Source organism: Zalophus californianus, chromosome 13 (genome assembly GCF_009762305.2).
Source record: "Zalophus californianus isolate mZalCal1 chromosome 13, mZalCal1.pri.v2, whole genome shotgun sequence".
NCBI classification, from domain to species: domain Eukaryota; kingdom Metazoa; phylum Chordata; class Mammalia; order Carnivora; family Otariidae; genus Zalophus; species Zalophus californianus.
In genome coordinates this window covers 33,547,512-33,564,486 of record NC_045607.1, presented here as the reverse complement: position 1 = coordinate 33,564,486, position 16,975 = coordinate 33,547,512, and the positions used below count along the sequence as shown (strand labels likewise).

Sequence of the window (16,975 nt, the reverse complement as noted above, 5' to 3'; positions counted from 1 at the left end):
GCTACAGTATAATCAATCTCCCCATCACGGAGTCTCCTCTGCCCCACCCTACCCCAGTACCACTCCACATCCTTGGTCACCAGGCTTGTAGACCCACCAGCCCACACCTCACTGTGAACCAGTAAGTTTTGAAGAAGGCCTGAGTTTCAGTATGCTGTCATAGACAAAAGCTTAAAGGACTTGTTTCCCCTTTGGCTTCTGGGCTGTCAGCTGAGTCCAGGATGTTAGAGATGGGACTTTCCTGGTACGTTAGAGGTACCAAAGAGGGGAACTGATGAACAGTATTTTCTGAGGCTCTTATTTGTATTGTAGGTTGTCTTATCATCAGCGTATATTAGATATTGTTCCTCCTACCTTCTCAGCTCTATGTCCTGCAAACCCAACCTGCATTTACAAGTACGGAGATGAAAGTAGCAGTAAGTAACACAATATAGTTCATTCCATTGTCTTTTAAAAGTACCAACACGAGTATTCCCTGAAGTCAGTTATTTAAGGTGGAGAAAGTGAACTTTTTCTTTTCTTGGGTTTGTATTTTGTGTTTGAAAGGTGATCTATACTAGTCACTATTATTTTGTTTGCCCTGTCATCATTTTGAAGATTCATGATTTACTTAGTTATTACTGGTTTGTAATTTTTTTCTTAATATTGTTTATAATGTTATACCCATGACATTATTTTAAATATGCTGCTAAGTATAGCAAGTTGAATGTAGAGCCAGAACTTATTAAAATGAGAGTGTATTTGTCATGGCGGTAGAGATTATCTGAATTATCATGTGATACCAGTTCAGGTGTGGGAACACAGGTGCACATAGACTGTATTTTGACCAGCAATATGCCTCTAGGAGTAAATTCTTAAATATGGCTTTCTCACTTTTTGGTTACCTCATGTCTGAGATTATGCTGTGAATCAGAGGGCCCATACTGTGATACGCCATTTTGTGCTTTATGTTTAAGGAAGGTAAGGTGTTGTACATTGGTGATCACTGGTAGAGAGGTGCAGAGGTTTTCCACATTAGTCTTTGCAGATGGCACTGCACATGGCTCCTCCATGGGCCCCCCCTTCATGGTGTGTGGCAGTTCTTACATCTTGAAACGCACTCATCTCCCTTGCCTTCTCCTGCGCCCCTGGTTCTCCACCTCCATCTCACACTACACCTGTTTTCCTTGAAGTAAACTCACTTGGTCCCAATGCCGAGTACATTTGCTATGTCACTATGTCACTTAATCCTTGAGACAACTCAGAGAATTAATGTGTTTATTAGACCAATTTTACAATGAGGAATATCTTCAAAGAGGTGAAGCCAGAGTGAGATGGCTTCCAAGTGGTAGAGCCCCGACTCACGTCCAGCCTTACTAACCAAGCAGCCTCACTCTTCCTGCTGCGCTTTCCTGCAAGGGCAAAGCTTGGTGTGGCAGCACTCGGATGTGCTGAGTCTGGAGCTCTGCCTTATCCTGGCCCAGAGAACCATCAAGTCATCGTCGATAGCAACAATTCAGACTTTCGTTGAACGTTGTTTTCTTTATTCCCATAGAAGCAGCTGAGCCTAACAGTTGTCCCTACTATGTTATTTGTCACTTCTTCCCAAGTAGACCCCTGCTCCAGCCAGGCCACTTCCTTTTTTATTTATTCCGGGCTCATGGTTCTTGGTTTTGCCTTTATTTGTGCCATTAACCTCGGTCTGGAAAGCCCTTTTTCTCACCAGTTCCTGTTCTATCTCCAGGGTCTGGCCCAAGCGCCTCTTCTGTAAATACTAACGTTTAGCAAGCCAGTTTTGTGTTGCTCTGGCTACTTTGTTTGTGACTATCTTGGTTCCCCCACTACAACGTAGACCCTTTAGTGACAGGATTCTCTTTTTCTTCACTTATTTTCTCTTCTACTTTAAAGGAAAAGCACACAGCGCATGTGACCTATTGTAATTGACTTCATTCAAAATGCTTAGCGACTCCTATTCTATGTCAGGATTGTCTTTTTATTTGTTACCCCCTTGCCTTACATTAAAAGATTTGCAGTTGCTCTGGTGATGCCATACAGTATACATTAGTGCAAATTTTATATACTAAGGACTCAACAGATAATAACTAATAGTAAATACATGGGGTCACAGCATATGAGCATCTGGCTTACACAGATTCAAGTGTATGGCCTAAGCAAAAGACAAAAGCAAATCTATCAAATTGGCAGCCCTTTCCCTGTTCAAACTCAAACTTCACCATCCTAGGGAAAAGGAGGAAGAAGGGGCACTGACCAAAATGAAAGAAATACATTGAGTCTCAGCTTTTTAGCTTAATAAAAGCCTAGGGATTTGAGGACTGTCAAAGGACAGTCATAGAAGTTTAAGTTTCTTGGTTATTTAACTATTCACAAGAACAATCTTAAAACTTAAACTTGATCTACCCTCTTCCCCATTCTGTGCTTAGATTCTCTTCCTGGACATTCAGTTGCCCTCTGTTTAGCTGTTGCCTTTAAAAGTAAAGCAACCAATGATGAAATCTTCAGCATTCTGAAAGATGTACCAAATCCTAACCAGGATGATGATGACGGTAAGGGAATTAAGTACTTCTTCAGTGGAACTATGTATAGGCCGGGTTAAAGCATAAATATAAAGCGTAATGTGAGTTCCTCTTAAGTCTCAACGGATGCTCCTAACCAGTGGCCTGTTCAGTGTGTCAATGGTTCCTAAAACCCAGCTACTTTCTCCCTTATGTAAAAAGAGATCCTCACCTCCCTGTGACATAGCTTACATTCACTAAACACAAAGTAAAAATAATGCTGTTACCGTTGAGAGATTTTTAAACATTCCCTGTTTTCACTTTAGAGAGGTTCCTGACTGGGAGGACTTAGTGAATTATAAAGTTGGATTTTTCACCAATTTTTAAACTATTATAATAATAATGTTTAATACATACTGAGTATGTACCACGTAATTCCAACCAAAATCCCTAGGTTTTTCTCTGGACGAGAGTGGGAAAATAGGCAAAATGATTTGTAAGTTTATCTGATCAGTAAATGAACAAGACAAAAAATGAGAGGGACTTGTCTTATCACATATTAAAAGATAGCTTGAAAACTACAGTAATTAAAGCAGTGTGACACTGGCACCAAAAGAGACATGATTTATAAAACAGATGAAAAGTCTGTGACAACTGGGTGATATTTCGGGGGAAAATTTTTTTGTTAGATCTGTACATAAGGACACATGCATAGTAAATTATTTAAAATAAAACATGAATGGCCCTTGGGTTATTTACTACTAGGATTTTGTTTGGATTTTTCTAAGAAATTTGTATTATAGAAAATATATTTAGAAAGCATATGTTGAAATGATGGTTGTAAATTTGGACATTGTCAGACATTTTAAGACTTAGACTTAACTGTTAAGTATTTACTGAGTTATTTTATTAATGTATTATTTTGCCACCATACAGAGAGATATGAACAAGGAAGTTTATGTGGTATTTGTAAAAGAAATGGATCATATAAAAGAATTAGGGAAACAATCCCAAAAAACTAAGAATTAAGATTATGCTTAGTTTTATATTTTGAGTATTTGAAATCAGCAGTGGTCTTTTATTGTTTCATTAGTATTCAAAGAGATGACTGACATGTCTGACTTGCTTGGATGTGAGCATGCCATCCATCTAGCTCCAGGTGATGGACCAAGGAATTGCTATACTTATATTTTCTAGCTGTCTTACTGTGGAATATTTTTCAGATGAAGGATTCAGCTTTAACCCTTTGAAAATAGAGGTCTTCGTACAGACTCTGCTACACTTGGCAGCCAAATCATTCAGCCACTCCTTTAGTGCTCTTGCAAAGTAAGTGCAACAAGAACATGTACTCTGTTTTGAGGGTTTGGCACATTGCTTGGTGTATACCAGTGATACAGTAATTTTTAGCTAAAATTGTTGAACGTGAAGATCTTAATAGTATTGTCCTATATTTTAATACAGTGCTTCTGGTTTGTAGTAGCTAACACCCTATTTGGCTCCTGTCAGTCCATATGGACCGTTTGCCTATATACATGGCAGGTACATTTTTTCATGTGTACTTTTAGAGAAACTAGTGAGAAACGTGGGTCCATAGGACAATCATATATAGTCAAGAAGCTCTCACCCTGTCTAAACATCTTCCTAAAGGAAGGTAAGCAGAAATGAGAGCCAGCTACACTTTGGGGAGTCACCCAAAGGTTGACACCTATAGACAGAGCTTTCTACCACCTCAGACAATGCAAAAGAAGAAAGAGCATATAGATACTCCTGCAGCGGAGCAGAGAAACCAGGTCTCTAATGCAGGGTTCCCACGGAGAGTGCAGTCAGGCTACTACTTCACCTGCGTTCAGAGACCACGCCTTAGCCCTCACCTGTTCTTAGGTAGACAGAAAACTGTGGTCCTAGGCTGATAGTGGTATATTGAAAATCTCTTTTAAGATTTTGTCACAAATTTCATACAGACCATGAATTTTATATCCTTAATGGTTAACATTCAGTTATTTTGCATTTATGTATTACACTGTAAATGGAGTAGCATCAAAAAGGCCTTGAAAAACTTAAAATCCTTAATGAATAAGTTTATCTGTGGTATTTTTACCCCCACTGTCAAAAGGTTTCATGAAGTCTTCAAAACCCTGGCTGAGAGTGATGAAGGAAAGTTACATGTTCTAAGAGTTATGTTTGAGGTCTGGAGGAACCATCCACAGGTAAAAATTTTAATTAGACATGCTGAGGCTCTGTATAGGTATAAAAATAAGGCAATTAATGCCATTGTTTTAAAACATGAAATTTGAGTCTGTCTATAGAATGGTTTTAAATTCTGTAGTTTTTTTAATGCTGTAGAAGTCTTGGTATTTGATTCATTCATTAAAGAGCAGGTGTTATGATCAACACATTTTAAATTTGTAGTAAGAATACTTGTTGCTTGGAAGAGTCTACCACTTGGGTTAGGAAATAGTTATCAAGTCTTCCCAATTTCTACAAACCAGCTTTGAGGCTTTCTCAAACCTCAGTTACTGTTTTCATACTATATGTTTTAAAGAGGCATGAAAGTAATTGTGAATATATTAACACTTTTTTTTATAATGAAACATTCTTAGATTTTTTAATTTAAGGATTCAGCGGAGTTTGTATGTTTTTGTATTCTCCAATATTTTCAAAAAATTTTAGGTGTTACCAACAGTTTTTCTTTTCGCTCCATCTTTACTGGCATTATAGTTCTCTTACTTTCTTATAGTAAGTACCAGAGCCAAACAGAGTGTGGAATAAATCTTAAGACCTAATGATTAAATTAATCCATTCCATAACCACTGAAAATGAATTTCAGACTTTGTATTTTGGTTTTGTAGCTGTGGGATTTTTGTGGCTTCCATGTAAGTGTGATTTACCCTAACAGTTCTTTTCTCATTGTAGATGATTGCTGTACTGGTAGATAAGATGATCCGTACACAGATTGTTGACTGTGCTGCAGTGGCAAATTGGATCTTCTCTTCAGAACTGTCTCGAGACTTTACTAGGTAAGTGTGGATTAATTTACAAAGTTTGTATTCTCTAAGAATCTGTTTATATTTGGTCTCATGCATGAGCTCCAAATTCTGGTTCAGACATCGTTAATATACCAATGGTCTGATCTGGTAGAACTGGACTTGGCAAAAGATTCCTGGGCAATGCAAATACACAGCCAGGCAGTTTTGCAGCACCTCTTAAGGACACACATGTAAACTGAATCAGGACCCAGCCAGAGAAGTAGAATTGCTGATAAAGGATCCAGACTTGGGAGAGAAGATCAGGCTGTATGTCAGGGTCTGAACTAGACAGTGGGACGCAGGGAAGAGTCCAGCTCAACTGGGGACCTGGAATGCATAGCAGGAGTTAGGAGAAACCAAAGTCACAGTAGATTAAGTATACATCATGGAGGGATTGAGGAAAAGTTTGGTGGACATCTGAGTGCCCATGGGGAAGGGAGGTGTCTCACGTCAGTGACGAGAAACCTAGATTGAATGCAGGAGATTCATTCTAGACCCATTTCCCCTACAGGAAAAGACTTTTCATTAAGCTTGGTTCTTACTCATGAAGTGAGTCCACAGGTTTTTTAACTGATTGGGACTGGAACAGTAGGAGTTGATTCAAAACAGGCAATAAAGGAATATTGCTTATAAGGATATAAAAATCCATCACAGCCTTTATCCTCTTCATTGTATTTGGTATTGCAGAGGACACTGGTCTGAAATGAACTGAATCCTTAGGGTGGAAGGGTATGATCTAAAGTTATATCAGCCAGATTGGCATTCATAAATGAAGGCAACGACATTTCTCAGATTTGCAAACTCTCAGAAAATTGACCACTGAGGTTATTTGGTAGCCATTATCCTGAGTGACTTAATGTTTGCAACTCATTTCAGCCTCACCCCCACACTATGGAGTGGGTTACATTATCTATATTTTACAAAACAGGAAAGTGTTGCAGAGTGCTTAAGTAGCTTGTCCAAAGTCACAACTAAGTACAGAGTCAGAATTCAAACACAGGCATTCTTGAACGGATAAAGGGCTCAAAAGCTCCATCTGTTCTTGAACCCCAAGCTCAAGTATTCCTAACTCTGCAAAGCCTTCCCTGACCACCCATTCCGGAGCTGAAGTATTCTGCTCTTATGCCCTGTCCACTAATGCTCTAGACTTTAAGTTTGATGACTAAGCTGTTTTATTATCTTCCACTGAAACTGCCATCATCCAAGTCAAAATGTATAGAGGGAAGTCCTCTTCTGCACTGTATCTTGGGGTTAGGAAGAACTAACTAGTTTGTAGATGGACATAGTTAAGACGCTGCTTCAAAAAATAAACCATTTATGCAACAAACTTTTTAAAGCACCTACAAGGTGATCCTGCTTGAGCAATTTGCTGATAAAGAAGCAGACATATATTTATCTCATTCTAAAAGCCCAGCAGTTGATAGCTATTGTGAACTAGTAAGTTCCTTAAATGTTCCAGAGAAATGGCTGAATGTATGCTATAGTTAAGTAGCATAAAGGATGTGAAATGAGCCTCAGATTCGGTTTCCATTTTGAGACAACTCCAATACAAAATGTTTAAATTTAAAAGATAGGGCACCTGGGTGGCTCAGATGGTTAAGCGTCTGCCTTTGGCTCAGGTCATGTGGGATCGAGCCCCACATCAGGGTCCCTGCTCAGCGGGAAGCCTGCTTCTCCTGCTCCCTCTCCCAGTCTCCCTGCTTGTGTTCCCTCTCTTGCTGTGTCTTTCTCTGTCAAATAAATAAAATCTTTAAAAATAAATAAAACTTAGAAGAGAGAAAATGTATTTTTGTTCCTAATGTACATATTTTTTTTCTGGTTTGCCATTTCACTTCATTGAGTTATATACACATACCTTTTATGCATGTCTAGAAGGGGATGGAAATAAAAATGACAAGGACCCAGTACTGCCTTCCAGGAAGCTCACCTGAGTCTAATAGGTAGAGACAGATGTTTGCACAATTTATAATACAAAAAGAATTTTAAGTGTTGCTGGAGAAATAGGACTAATTCTGCCTACTGAACAGCGGAAGACCTTCAGCATGAGTAGGTTATAAAAGTTGAGAGATCTTATTTTCTGTAAGTGTACTTGAACATACAGTAACTAAATGCTGTGTTACTTTAAGATTATTTGTTTGGGAAATCTTGCACTCCACAATTCGTAAGATGAACAAACACGTTCTCAAAATCCAGAAAGAGCTGGAAGAAGCAAAAGAAAAACTCGCAAGGCAACACAAACGGGTAAGTGTTAATGTTGATTCGTAAATGGTCAAAGAAAGTATGCCAGAAACTCTTAAAAATATTCAGAGTTCATTACCTTGATAGGAACATCTTTTTTCTGAGGCCAAATTATGCAGACTGTTGTAGAAGTAGAGGGAGAGGAAGGACCTGGGGGTGTGTTGCTCCCTGCTGCTACACTGTGTGATGAACCTGGAAAGAAGCCACAAACCAGGCTTTTCCATAGTTCTCTCTGGATCCACTTCATGTTTGCTCTTCCCAAAAGGGAAAGCAGAGAAGGAAAGAGGACACTTGTATTTCTGTAATAACAGTTTCTGGTGCACGAGGGGGGACAGGGAGAAGACTGTGTACCACTTTCCCCATACTGTGGGGAGGGATGGGCGGTCCTTCCCTGGTTTACAGAATACTTCTCCTGTCACTGAGTATGGTTAGCCATTTTGGGGGGAAGCAGTGAGCTGCATTCCACAATTTTACATAATAGTACTCCTAGTATTCTTCAGGACAGGATTTTCCAGTGTTGTGCATATTTGCCAGAGTAGGTGGAAACAAATTTAATGACTTACATGAACCTACAGCAGGTTCAAGTGCTAGTCTCCATAAAGACATACATACATATGGTATATAAACACACATTTACAAACTTTAAAATACTGCAAGGTAAATGGTGTCATCCCCATTTTATACATGTCCAAATTGAGGCTCAGAGAACTTAAATAACTTGCTCAAGCTTACATGGTTAAGTGACAGAGCTTAGGATCTGACCCAGGCCTGTCAGATTCCGGGGACTTTCCTTCATGCCATACCGTTCTCTAGATAGGTGGTGTCCAACACAGTAACTGCTAGCCGCATATAATTGTAAGTGAATTAAAATGAAATACAATTTAGAATTCAGTTCTTTAGTCACACGAATCCCATTTCAAGTGCTCAACAGTCATGTGTGGCTAGTGGCTACCGTGATGGGCAGCACAGAGTGATACAACATTTCCCTCATCACAGAAGGGTCTACCAGGCAGTAGTATTTAGAACCTAGCCTTAGTGTGCTGTTAGGAAAAAACCGGCATCTACCCAGTTGCCTCCAACAGAATAAGGCAGACCCCATAACAGGTGCTACGTTAGAGATAAAAGCAGAATTCTGTAAAAACAGAGAGGGGGTTCTGATAATTTTGCATCAAGGGTAGAAGGCGGCCATCACAGATGGGGCCTTAACAACAGTGTGTTATCTTAGCCAAAAGGCTCCCGAGAATCTAACCCTGTACTTCCCTAAGCAGTGGTTCGGTGTTCACCAGTTCAGGGTTCACAGCAAACGCATAAACATAATGATGGTAAATAACAAGAATCTACTGTACATTTTCCATGGAGCTCAAAGCTGCTTTCATTTTGAATGGAGGAAAAATGTGACACACACTTCCTCCCTGAATGGACTATCTCATAAAAGGTGTTAACTCACTTCTGCTGGGAATGCAGACATCCCCACCCGCTGTTACCCAAGACAGGTGCCACAACATTTCCCCGGCCTGGATAAGTGCCCACAGGGCTGGTGGGGGTATGTGTGCACGGAGGGTGGCGGACTACTTCCACCTTAGAATACAAGTCTCCAAGCGGCATTTGACCAGACACAGGAACATCCTACCCCTTACTTGATGGGGTTTAATACACTGGCATTCTAATGGCATTTTCCTTTTGTTCTGCGCGTCCTGCAGCGAAGTGACGATGATGACAGAAGCAGTGACAGGAAAGATGGGGCTCTGGAGGAGCAAATAGAAAGATTGCAAGAAAAAGTGGAATCTGCTCAGAGTGAACAGAAGAACCTCTTCCTTGTCATATTCCAGGTATCTTGTCTTGGGACACTGATAGGTAAAAAAAATGTTTGGAAAATGGGATTTTTAATCATAATACATAATCATCTATAAAAATTTAAAAGACAAAAATTTACAAAGGAAGTAAAAGTTTTCTACTTGGAGGTAACCCATGTCTGTGGTGTTTAGTGTTCTTACAGGACCGTCGCTCCGGGCTTTAACAGAATGTGTGAGGGTACTTTTAAGTACCTCTCTCATATTTAGTTACTCCCAATTGTTGATCATTTATTTTCCCTTCTGATGAAATAGATGATCATTTTATACATGCATTTCTGATTATGTCCTTAAAAATAGATGCTGAGAAAAATGACAAGCATAGTAATCTAGATATTAAAGGTGTTCATGTACTGAAAAAAGGATGTACTAACATTAGCACTGGTCTGCCTTTCTAGACTGACAGTATTTATTAACTTAGGAAAGTTGGTAATACATACCACAAAGACCAAGTACAACAGGAATGCCTTTGAGGTCTCTTGGTCGAAAATGTGATTGTTTTCTGAAGTATAAGAATTCTCCCTGTAACACTGCTTTAACTTTGTACCCCCTTTCCAGCGTTTTATCATGATCTTGACCGAGCACTTAGTACGATGTGAGACTGATGGGACCAGCGTATTAACCCCATGGTATAAGAACTGTATAGAGAGGCTCCAGCAGATCTTCTTACAGGTTTGTGGGAAACTGCTTAGATAATAAACATCACTATTCTCAGGCACAAGGATTTTGCATTTTAAAAAAGGGTCAGATTTGTCAGGTTTTGTAGTACCTATAAGGCCCTTTTTATGTCCATTTGCTCCTACTGTGGCTTATCAGCATATTTAGGCTTAAATGACTCCTCTACCATCCAGATTCCTAATTGCTGTTCGCTAGGCCTACAGGGGCCTCAGTATGTGCAAGTCATACAGGCACACATAGAAGAGATTGGCATTTTCTGTCACTTTTCACCCCCGCCACATAGCCTCAACAGGTCGGATTTTCAGTGAGACAGATGAGCTGTTTATTTTTAACAGACAAAATGAAGTTTGGGTTTCTTATTTTGTGGAGTAGTTACTAGAGAATTAGCCAGTCATCTGTTATCTCTTTGTAAAAGAAAATAATTTTAAATGCTCTAACCGGTAAAACGAAAAAGGGAAAGTAGTGCCAAGTATCTTTACTCATGTCTCAGCAACCATAGTTTTCATCCGCTTTCCTGGGTGGTTTTTCATCTTGGGCCAGTCCCTGTCTGGGCTACTTTTGTCTTGGTCCATAGGGACCCAGCCGCCCCGCCTGCAGCCGCCACCGCTCTCAAGCATGAATTACGTTTACATTCAAATCCAGTTCTGGCCAGTTGGTTTCTAAGTTATTGAACATCCTACCTGCTTTATTTCCGACTACATTTTCTTAACGTTAAGGCTTTTCAGGAGCCCATTCTTCCTCTCAAGCATAACCACTTTTTTCCTCCTACCCCTTCCCACCATTCCACAACGTGGGCAGGCTGCTGAGGGAAGTGTTCCGCAAGATTGCTCAAGTGGTCTTTTTCCTGACCTAAGCCTCCCCTTTTCTGTGTCCACAGCATCACCAAATAATCCAGCAGTACATGGTGACCCTGGAGAACCTGCTCTTCACTGCTGAGTTAGATCCTCATATCCTGGCTGTGTTCCAGCAGTTCTGTGCCCTACAGGCCTGAGGGTCCTTTTATTCCCCCGTCAAGATTTTTTAAAAATAGCTCAAAATAATTTGTCTTATTTTTTTGATGGTTTGAATGCTTGCTTTCTTGTAGCATCCTTTCACTTACTAAAGGGGGAGGGGGAGGAGGACAGTGAAGAATAAAGCATTGATTACCTTTAATTGCCCGCACAGAGCAGAAATTCCCGACTGACAATGTGACGATGACCATAGGATGTGTTATATATGTGACAGATACAACTTTTCTGGCATTTTTTCCTCCTTAAGGCACAAAAGTGATTTGAGGTATGTGAACACTAGAGGTCCAGCTTACAAAGTAGTATATAGAACCAGTGGGTTTACTATCAAGTAGCATAGCTTCTCCCAGCTCATGGATAACCTAATATGGCTGAAATAAAACTAAAAATGTTTTTTAAACTTTGGTATTTCATGATTTATCATCTCAGTCTACTTGAAAATCAGTGGTTTCTTATTGAACGTCTACTTCCCTCATTTGGAATTCTCTCTCCAAAGTATCTTAATATTTTAAGACATTACTTATTAATGTTATTCAGAGTAGCACTACCCAAATTCTTTACAGTTATATTCTAATTTAAACCACAATCTCCGGGGGTGAAACAGAGCCAGCCAGCGTTCTGAAGTCTCCCCCAGTGCTGTCCATTGGGTGGCAGCTGTGGGAACCTGAGAGCTATCTAGTCATCTCCTCTAGTCTCAGAGACAGATTTGTCCAAGGCCCACTAGTGAGGTACATGGTAAAGTGGAAATAGAAGTACCTAGATTGGCTAAAACTGTACTTGGAATTAGATATAGGTTTGGGTTTTGTTTCTACAGAACTTGGTCCAAGTAATTACTAATTCTTGAGCTTGTTTCCTATACAGTCTTAAAGCTTAACTGAGGTAAGCATGCACATAAAATAAGCATAAGGGATTATCTGACATTGCAAACTGTAAGCATTTTAAGACTTCACTAAACCTTAGGAAAAATTTTTATCAACAACCCCACAACTGCTAAGTAGTATTCCTGTGCCTGTGTACAACACAGGTATTTTTAACTTATTACATCATAAATTTAGAATGCATTAATATTTTTCATATTGTTACCCAGTCTCTTTTGTTTACCCTGCATTTAGTGGCTACAGAATATAGTCTACTCAAGAGATAGGAATTCCTAGGATTTTTAAATACCATACCATTTAAAACAATTATTCACAGAATTAAGGGTGCATGGCAAGTTACTAGCAGGAAAGGGACTAACACCCAGGTTCTTGTCTAAATATTCTTTTGGTTATGCTATTCCTCCTTCCCACAAACAGTAGTCAGTTAGACATGGCTCCTGTCCTCAAGAAGCCAAAACGATAACCATTTAAGGCTCTGGTAACTGACCCTATACTGCCCTGTAGCCCTCCCTATCCCAGTGTACTGCAGTTTGACTGGTTATACCTGCTTGATCCCAAGTCTAGAGGAATTTTTCTCTTGGAGCCTCTCTTCATGTGTAATATTGCTTCTAACAAGAATTCACTGATGTGACCCTGCTCTGTACAGTTTGGCAGCTAAGTTTATAAAAAAAAAAAACTAGAAGTTGAATTTCAAAAAGTATTAAGAGCAAAAACATTCAGTAGCTGCTTTCCCCCCTAAAGCAGCTAATACAAAAGAATGGCATGTCACTACCGTATCTGCAAAAAAATCAACGTTAAATATTCTATCAGTGCCATTTAACATTTCCTTTGTCAAAGTGAACGAACATATGCTTTGTTTTCCTTGATTCTAAATCTCCCTTCCAGGAATAATTCAGGCAGTGGTTCATATGAAAATAAGTTTGCTTGCTCTTCCTGGAAAGTATTTAGTAATTTGTTGTATAATTTACTAATCTGTAATTATACCTGAAAATGAGGAAAGAACTTGCCAACCTGGGTAGAATACATTGGGCTGTCAGTGTTCTCTGGATACTGGGGTCATCTTCAAGTGATGAAAGAGTGAAGAGAAGCATACGTGAAACTAGACAAATCTAGAACTATACTGTCCTGATTAGAATACGTGCTCATGAACAAGTGGCTACTCTGTGCCACATGCCAGATTCACCCTATTTAATCCTCCCAACCATCCTCTGAGAGATGATTGTGCCCACCCAGCAGATAAAAAGAGGCCCATGGAGTAACCTGCCCAAGGCCCACAGCTAAAAAGTGGAATTTGAACCTAGGGCCATGGGGCGCAACGGCTCTTTATGGCCCACGCAGTTAATATCGTTGTGAGCTGCCTAGACCCCTTGTTGCTCTGTTGACATCAAGCTGGAAGCTTTTCTGGGGTCCCAGGAAGGTCTTGCTACCCGTTCTGAATAAATTTTTACTAAATCAGTAATTAGCATGCCACGTTAAAAAAAAAAAAAATCAACACTTGACTAATATACTAAACATTTCTATGTTGAATTCTTAGAGAACAATTAGTAATTACAGTCTCAAGTCTATTTGAGTTGGACTAGTTTGGACTTGCCTTTCTTCAAGCATAATCTCCAGGACAGCTGATCTACAAAGGAAGATGAAAACATATAAACTTCCTATTCTCTTTGTAGCAACCGGACTAAAAAAGCCATGTCAAAGAACAACTTGAAAATATCCAGTTTATCTTAACTTGAACAGGTTTTGTTAAAAAAAAAAAAAAAAATGCACAGACCCTGTAGTCAAGCACAAATCCTCCTACTAGCTCCAACTACCTTGTGATCTTTCTGGCAAGATGGGCAAAACTGACTAGCTAAACTTGATCCAGATGCCTGGGGTGATGTCGGGTTGTAGGTTATCACATCCTTTAAAAGTGCTAAGTAATCACAGAAGTTCTCCTCCCTCCCAGGATTAAATGAGAATACCTGTAAGCCATTTCGCATCACACCTGCCTGATCCACCGTAAGTGCTCTGTGAAATGTTAACAAGTTAGGATAAACTTAGTACCTTTTTGATCAATAAGACAATATGGCTGTTTTTCCACTTTAATCCATATTTGAAAAGGGCTATCTAGACACGGACCTTAGGGCCTATGGTAGTAAACTGTAAGGATACAGAAAACATGATCAGACTGCCACGACTCAATTCCTGGTGTCCAGTCAGGCCTTGTCCAACAGCAGCTCTCCACTCCCTCACGTGGAGACAGCATCTAGAAGACCCGGCTAGCCTCCGGGGTGCAGGATCTACTACTGTCCCTTGTTTGCTGGGAGAAGAATCCGCTTCAGCTGTTTCTGCCCTTACTAAAAGCTCTTCCTCCTATTCCAATCTAGGGTTTGGTTTGGTTTATTTCTCAGTTTTAGCTCTAACCTAACTTTTGAACCTATTCCACCCCTCAGCTCCCATCCCTGTTGTAGAGAAAAGCAATCCCAGACCCAGTATTTTGCCCACAACCAGACCTGCTGGACTCTAACTGAAACTTGCTCTTAAGCTGTAACATACACATTTCTTCCTGAAGCATTATTTACACAAGTGTTCATTCACCTGTGAATACTTGACACTTAACTAGTCACATCTTCTCATATGTCAGCTCATGGCCACACACAGTACAAGTCTTCCGATACATGTCATCCTCCAGGTTTTCTTCTGGTCCATACTCATGCTGATGAGCAACTGTTTCCCTTCTCCACACGCTGCTTCTTACTGCTCGCCGTAATTCTAAGAAATAAGGAAAAGCCAGCCTTTCAGTGATGCTATTCAGCTGAATCCCAAAATCCATCAAGCTTGCTTGTGTGTGTGTAAACCAAATATGGTTTACATTAATTTTATAACAAATCAAAATTGATTCTAGAACCTTGGCCAGCTTGGCCTATAAAATTACTCGTTGGAGCTGCGTGAAATGGGATAGATACACAGAAATGGGGTAAGTGGGTTAAGAGGGAGGGACAGTAAAACAAAAAAATTCAGAAGATGAGTAAAAGAGTTTAAAAAATGGGATTTGTTCAAGCAGCTGAGAAAAATGGTGCCACAGCAGGAAAGGGGAGTCAGCCAGGATAACTCAGGACGAGATGCATTTCAAAGTTCTGTACATTAGAGGCCACTTCTGTAAGAGGCAGGCCAAGCTTTGCTTGCAAGAGAACTAGAAAGCCAAGAAGTCGGCTACTATGCTGGGGTTTCATCTTAGAGAAACTGCTTGTGCACCTGACCTGAAGTCTGTTCAGTTCCTTATCTTACAAAATGAGAGCAATATTTTAGGAGAGGGATTGCCAATTATTGCAAAGCACAATCTAAATCTAAGAATCAAAAGCAAGTAAGAGCTGAAAAGAACCACAGTTTTTATTTTACTACTTTATTTTGCAGGTAGGAAAATGGAACAAAAATAGCTTGTGACCGCAGGTCAGTAATTCCAGAGTTTAGAACTTTTTCCACTGTATCATGTTAAAATGTCATTTAAAAAAAAAAAACTGTTGGATGCTTTGAAAAGCAACTAAGCCAATCACATTTTAAAAGTTCACACTGCATTACCTGAAGAAACCAAATGCTTAGTATTAACTGGAAATTAATGAGCTAATAACTTCTCCGTTTCCAGTTTGATGAATCAAAAACACTAATTTTTTTTTTCTGACCAGTGATCCATCAAGCCCAGCTCTGACAGCACACTACCTAAGGAAGAGTATGTTACATAATCTCAACCATAAAAATCACTATACACCAAGTGATCACACATTTTCTTTAATCCTCTTTAGATTTGTAAGTAGTATCAAAATACTTGAATCTTTGTATTTCAGCCTTTATTGTATCTTAAGGATACGCAGATGTAGCGCTATGTATCAGGCACTGTTCTAAGCACTTTATAAACACATTTTATCCTCACAACCCTTTAAGTACAACTACCATCCCACTTTTTTTTTTTAAGTTTTTTTTTTTTTTTAAAGATTTTATTTGACAGAGAGAGAGACACAGCAAGAGAAGGAACACAGGCAGGGGGAGTGGGAGAGGGAGAAGGGTTCCCATGGAGCACGGAGCCCGATGCAGGGCTCCATCCCAGGACCCTGGGATCATGACCTGAGCCGAAGGCAGACGCTTCAGGACTGAGCCACCCAGGTGCCCCTACCATCCCACTTTTAACAGATGAGAAAACCAAGGCCCAAAGAAGTTAATACGTTGTGCCTAAGATAAAACTGCTAGTTGATGCCAACGGCATGGTCTATCTCAGGTTCCTGTTAACCACAAAGGCTTGTGCTGCCTTTTCCCACCTGCAGTATGAGAAGCACTGGGTGTCAGACCACTATTTTCAGGCTTCAATGCATGCACCTCTAGACAGTTTCCAAACTAGGGGGAAAATCGTGTTCATCCAAACAATAATCTTTATTCCTATATTCTGTCACATTCTGAAGGCAGCAATTTTTTCTAGACATACGTGGAATGTCCTATTTTTTTTATTTTAACCTTAGGGTATTTTCTAAATAAAAAATGAAGTCACGTGCTGACTAGCACAAATGCCTCAGGGTTTCGGCCAATGACAAGAAGAGGTCTCCTGTTTGAGTTCCAATACCTCCCTTCCGAATTTGTTCTGATATAAAGTACGCTAGCCACTTTTCCTTTACCACTCCACTGAGAAAATGCTCTCAAAATCTGACTGCATCCCGGTCACTGCTAAGCTAACCTCTAACTTGAGCATTATGTGAACTCAGGAAAAGAGAGAAGAAAACTATTTGCTTAACACTAGAATACTGACAACAAAATCTAGTTTACTAGCCATAATTGAATATA

General features: G+C 39.8%; 2 protein-coding genes across 11 annotated transcripts in view; one reads left to right on the top strand and one right to left on the bottom strand.

Annotated features, from left to right (window-relative positions):
* NCBP1 (nuclear cap binding protein subunit 1) overlaps nt 1-11,773 on the top strand; it is a 38,036-nt gene extending 26,263 nt beyond the window's left edge. For 2 of the 3 annotated variants that reach the window (XM_027614451.2, XM_027614452.2), the window contains 9 exons: nt 313-416; nt 2,421-2,543; nt 3,716-3,818; nt 4,606-4,699; nt 5,406-5,509; nt 7,645-7,759; nt 9,457-9,585; nt 10,165-10,278; nt 11,162-11,773. In XM_027614451.2, coding sequence (XP_027470252.1) covers nt 313-416; nt 2,421-2,543; nt 3,716-3,818; nt 4,606-4,699; nt 5,406-5,509; nt 7,645-7,759; nt 9,457-9,585; nt 10,165-10,278; nt 11,162-11,275 — 1,000 coding nt within the window. In that variant the 3' untranslated portion in view covers nt 11,276-11,773. The remainder of the gene's footprint in view (nt 1-312; nt 417-2,420; nt 2,544-3,715; nt 3,819-4,605; nt 4,700-5,405; nt 5,510-7,644; nt 7,760-9,456; nt 9,586-10,164; nt 10,279-11,161) is intronic. The other variant, XM_027614453.2, reaches the window with a different exon arrangement.
* The window catches only part of XPA (XPA, DNA damage recognition and repair factor), a 60,048-nt gene that overhangs the window by 24,533 nt on the left and 18,540 nt on the right, over nt 1-16,975 (bottom strand). Inside the window, exons 6-8 of one of the 8 annotated variants that reach the window (XR_003523567.2) lie at nt 14,747-14,920; nt 13,761-13,793; nt 9,503-9,603 (exon numbers count right to left, since the gene is read on the bottom strand). Coding sequence is in view for 6 of the 8 variants with exons in the window: in XM_027614465.2 (XP_027470266.1) it covers nt 14,772-14,920 (149 nt within the window). In the remaining 2 variants the exon portion in view is untranslated. Of the gene's footprint in view, nt 1-9,502; nt 9,604-11,289; nt 13,794-14,203; nt 14,921-16,975 lie in introns of those variants that run through there. The other 7 variants (XR_003523566.2, XM_027614465.2, XM_027614464.2 and 4 more) reach the window with 7 other exon arrangements.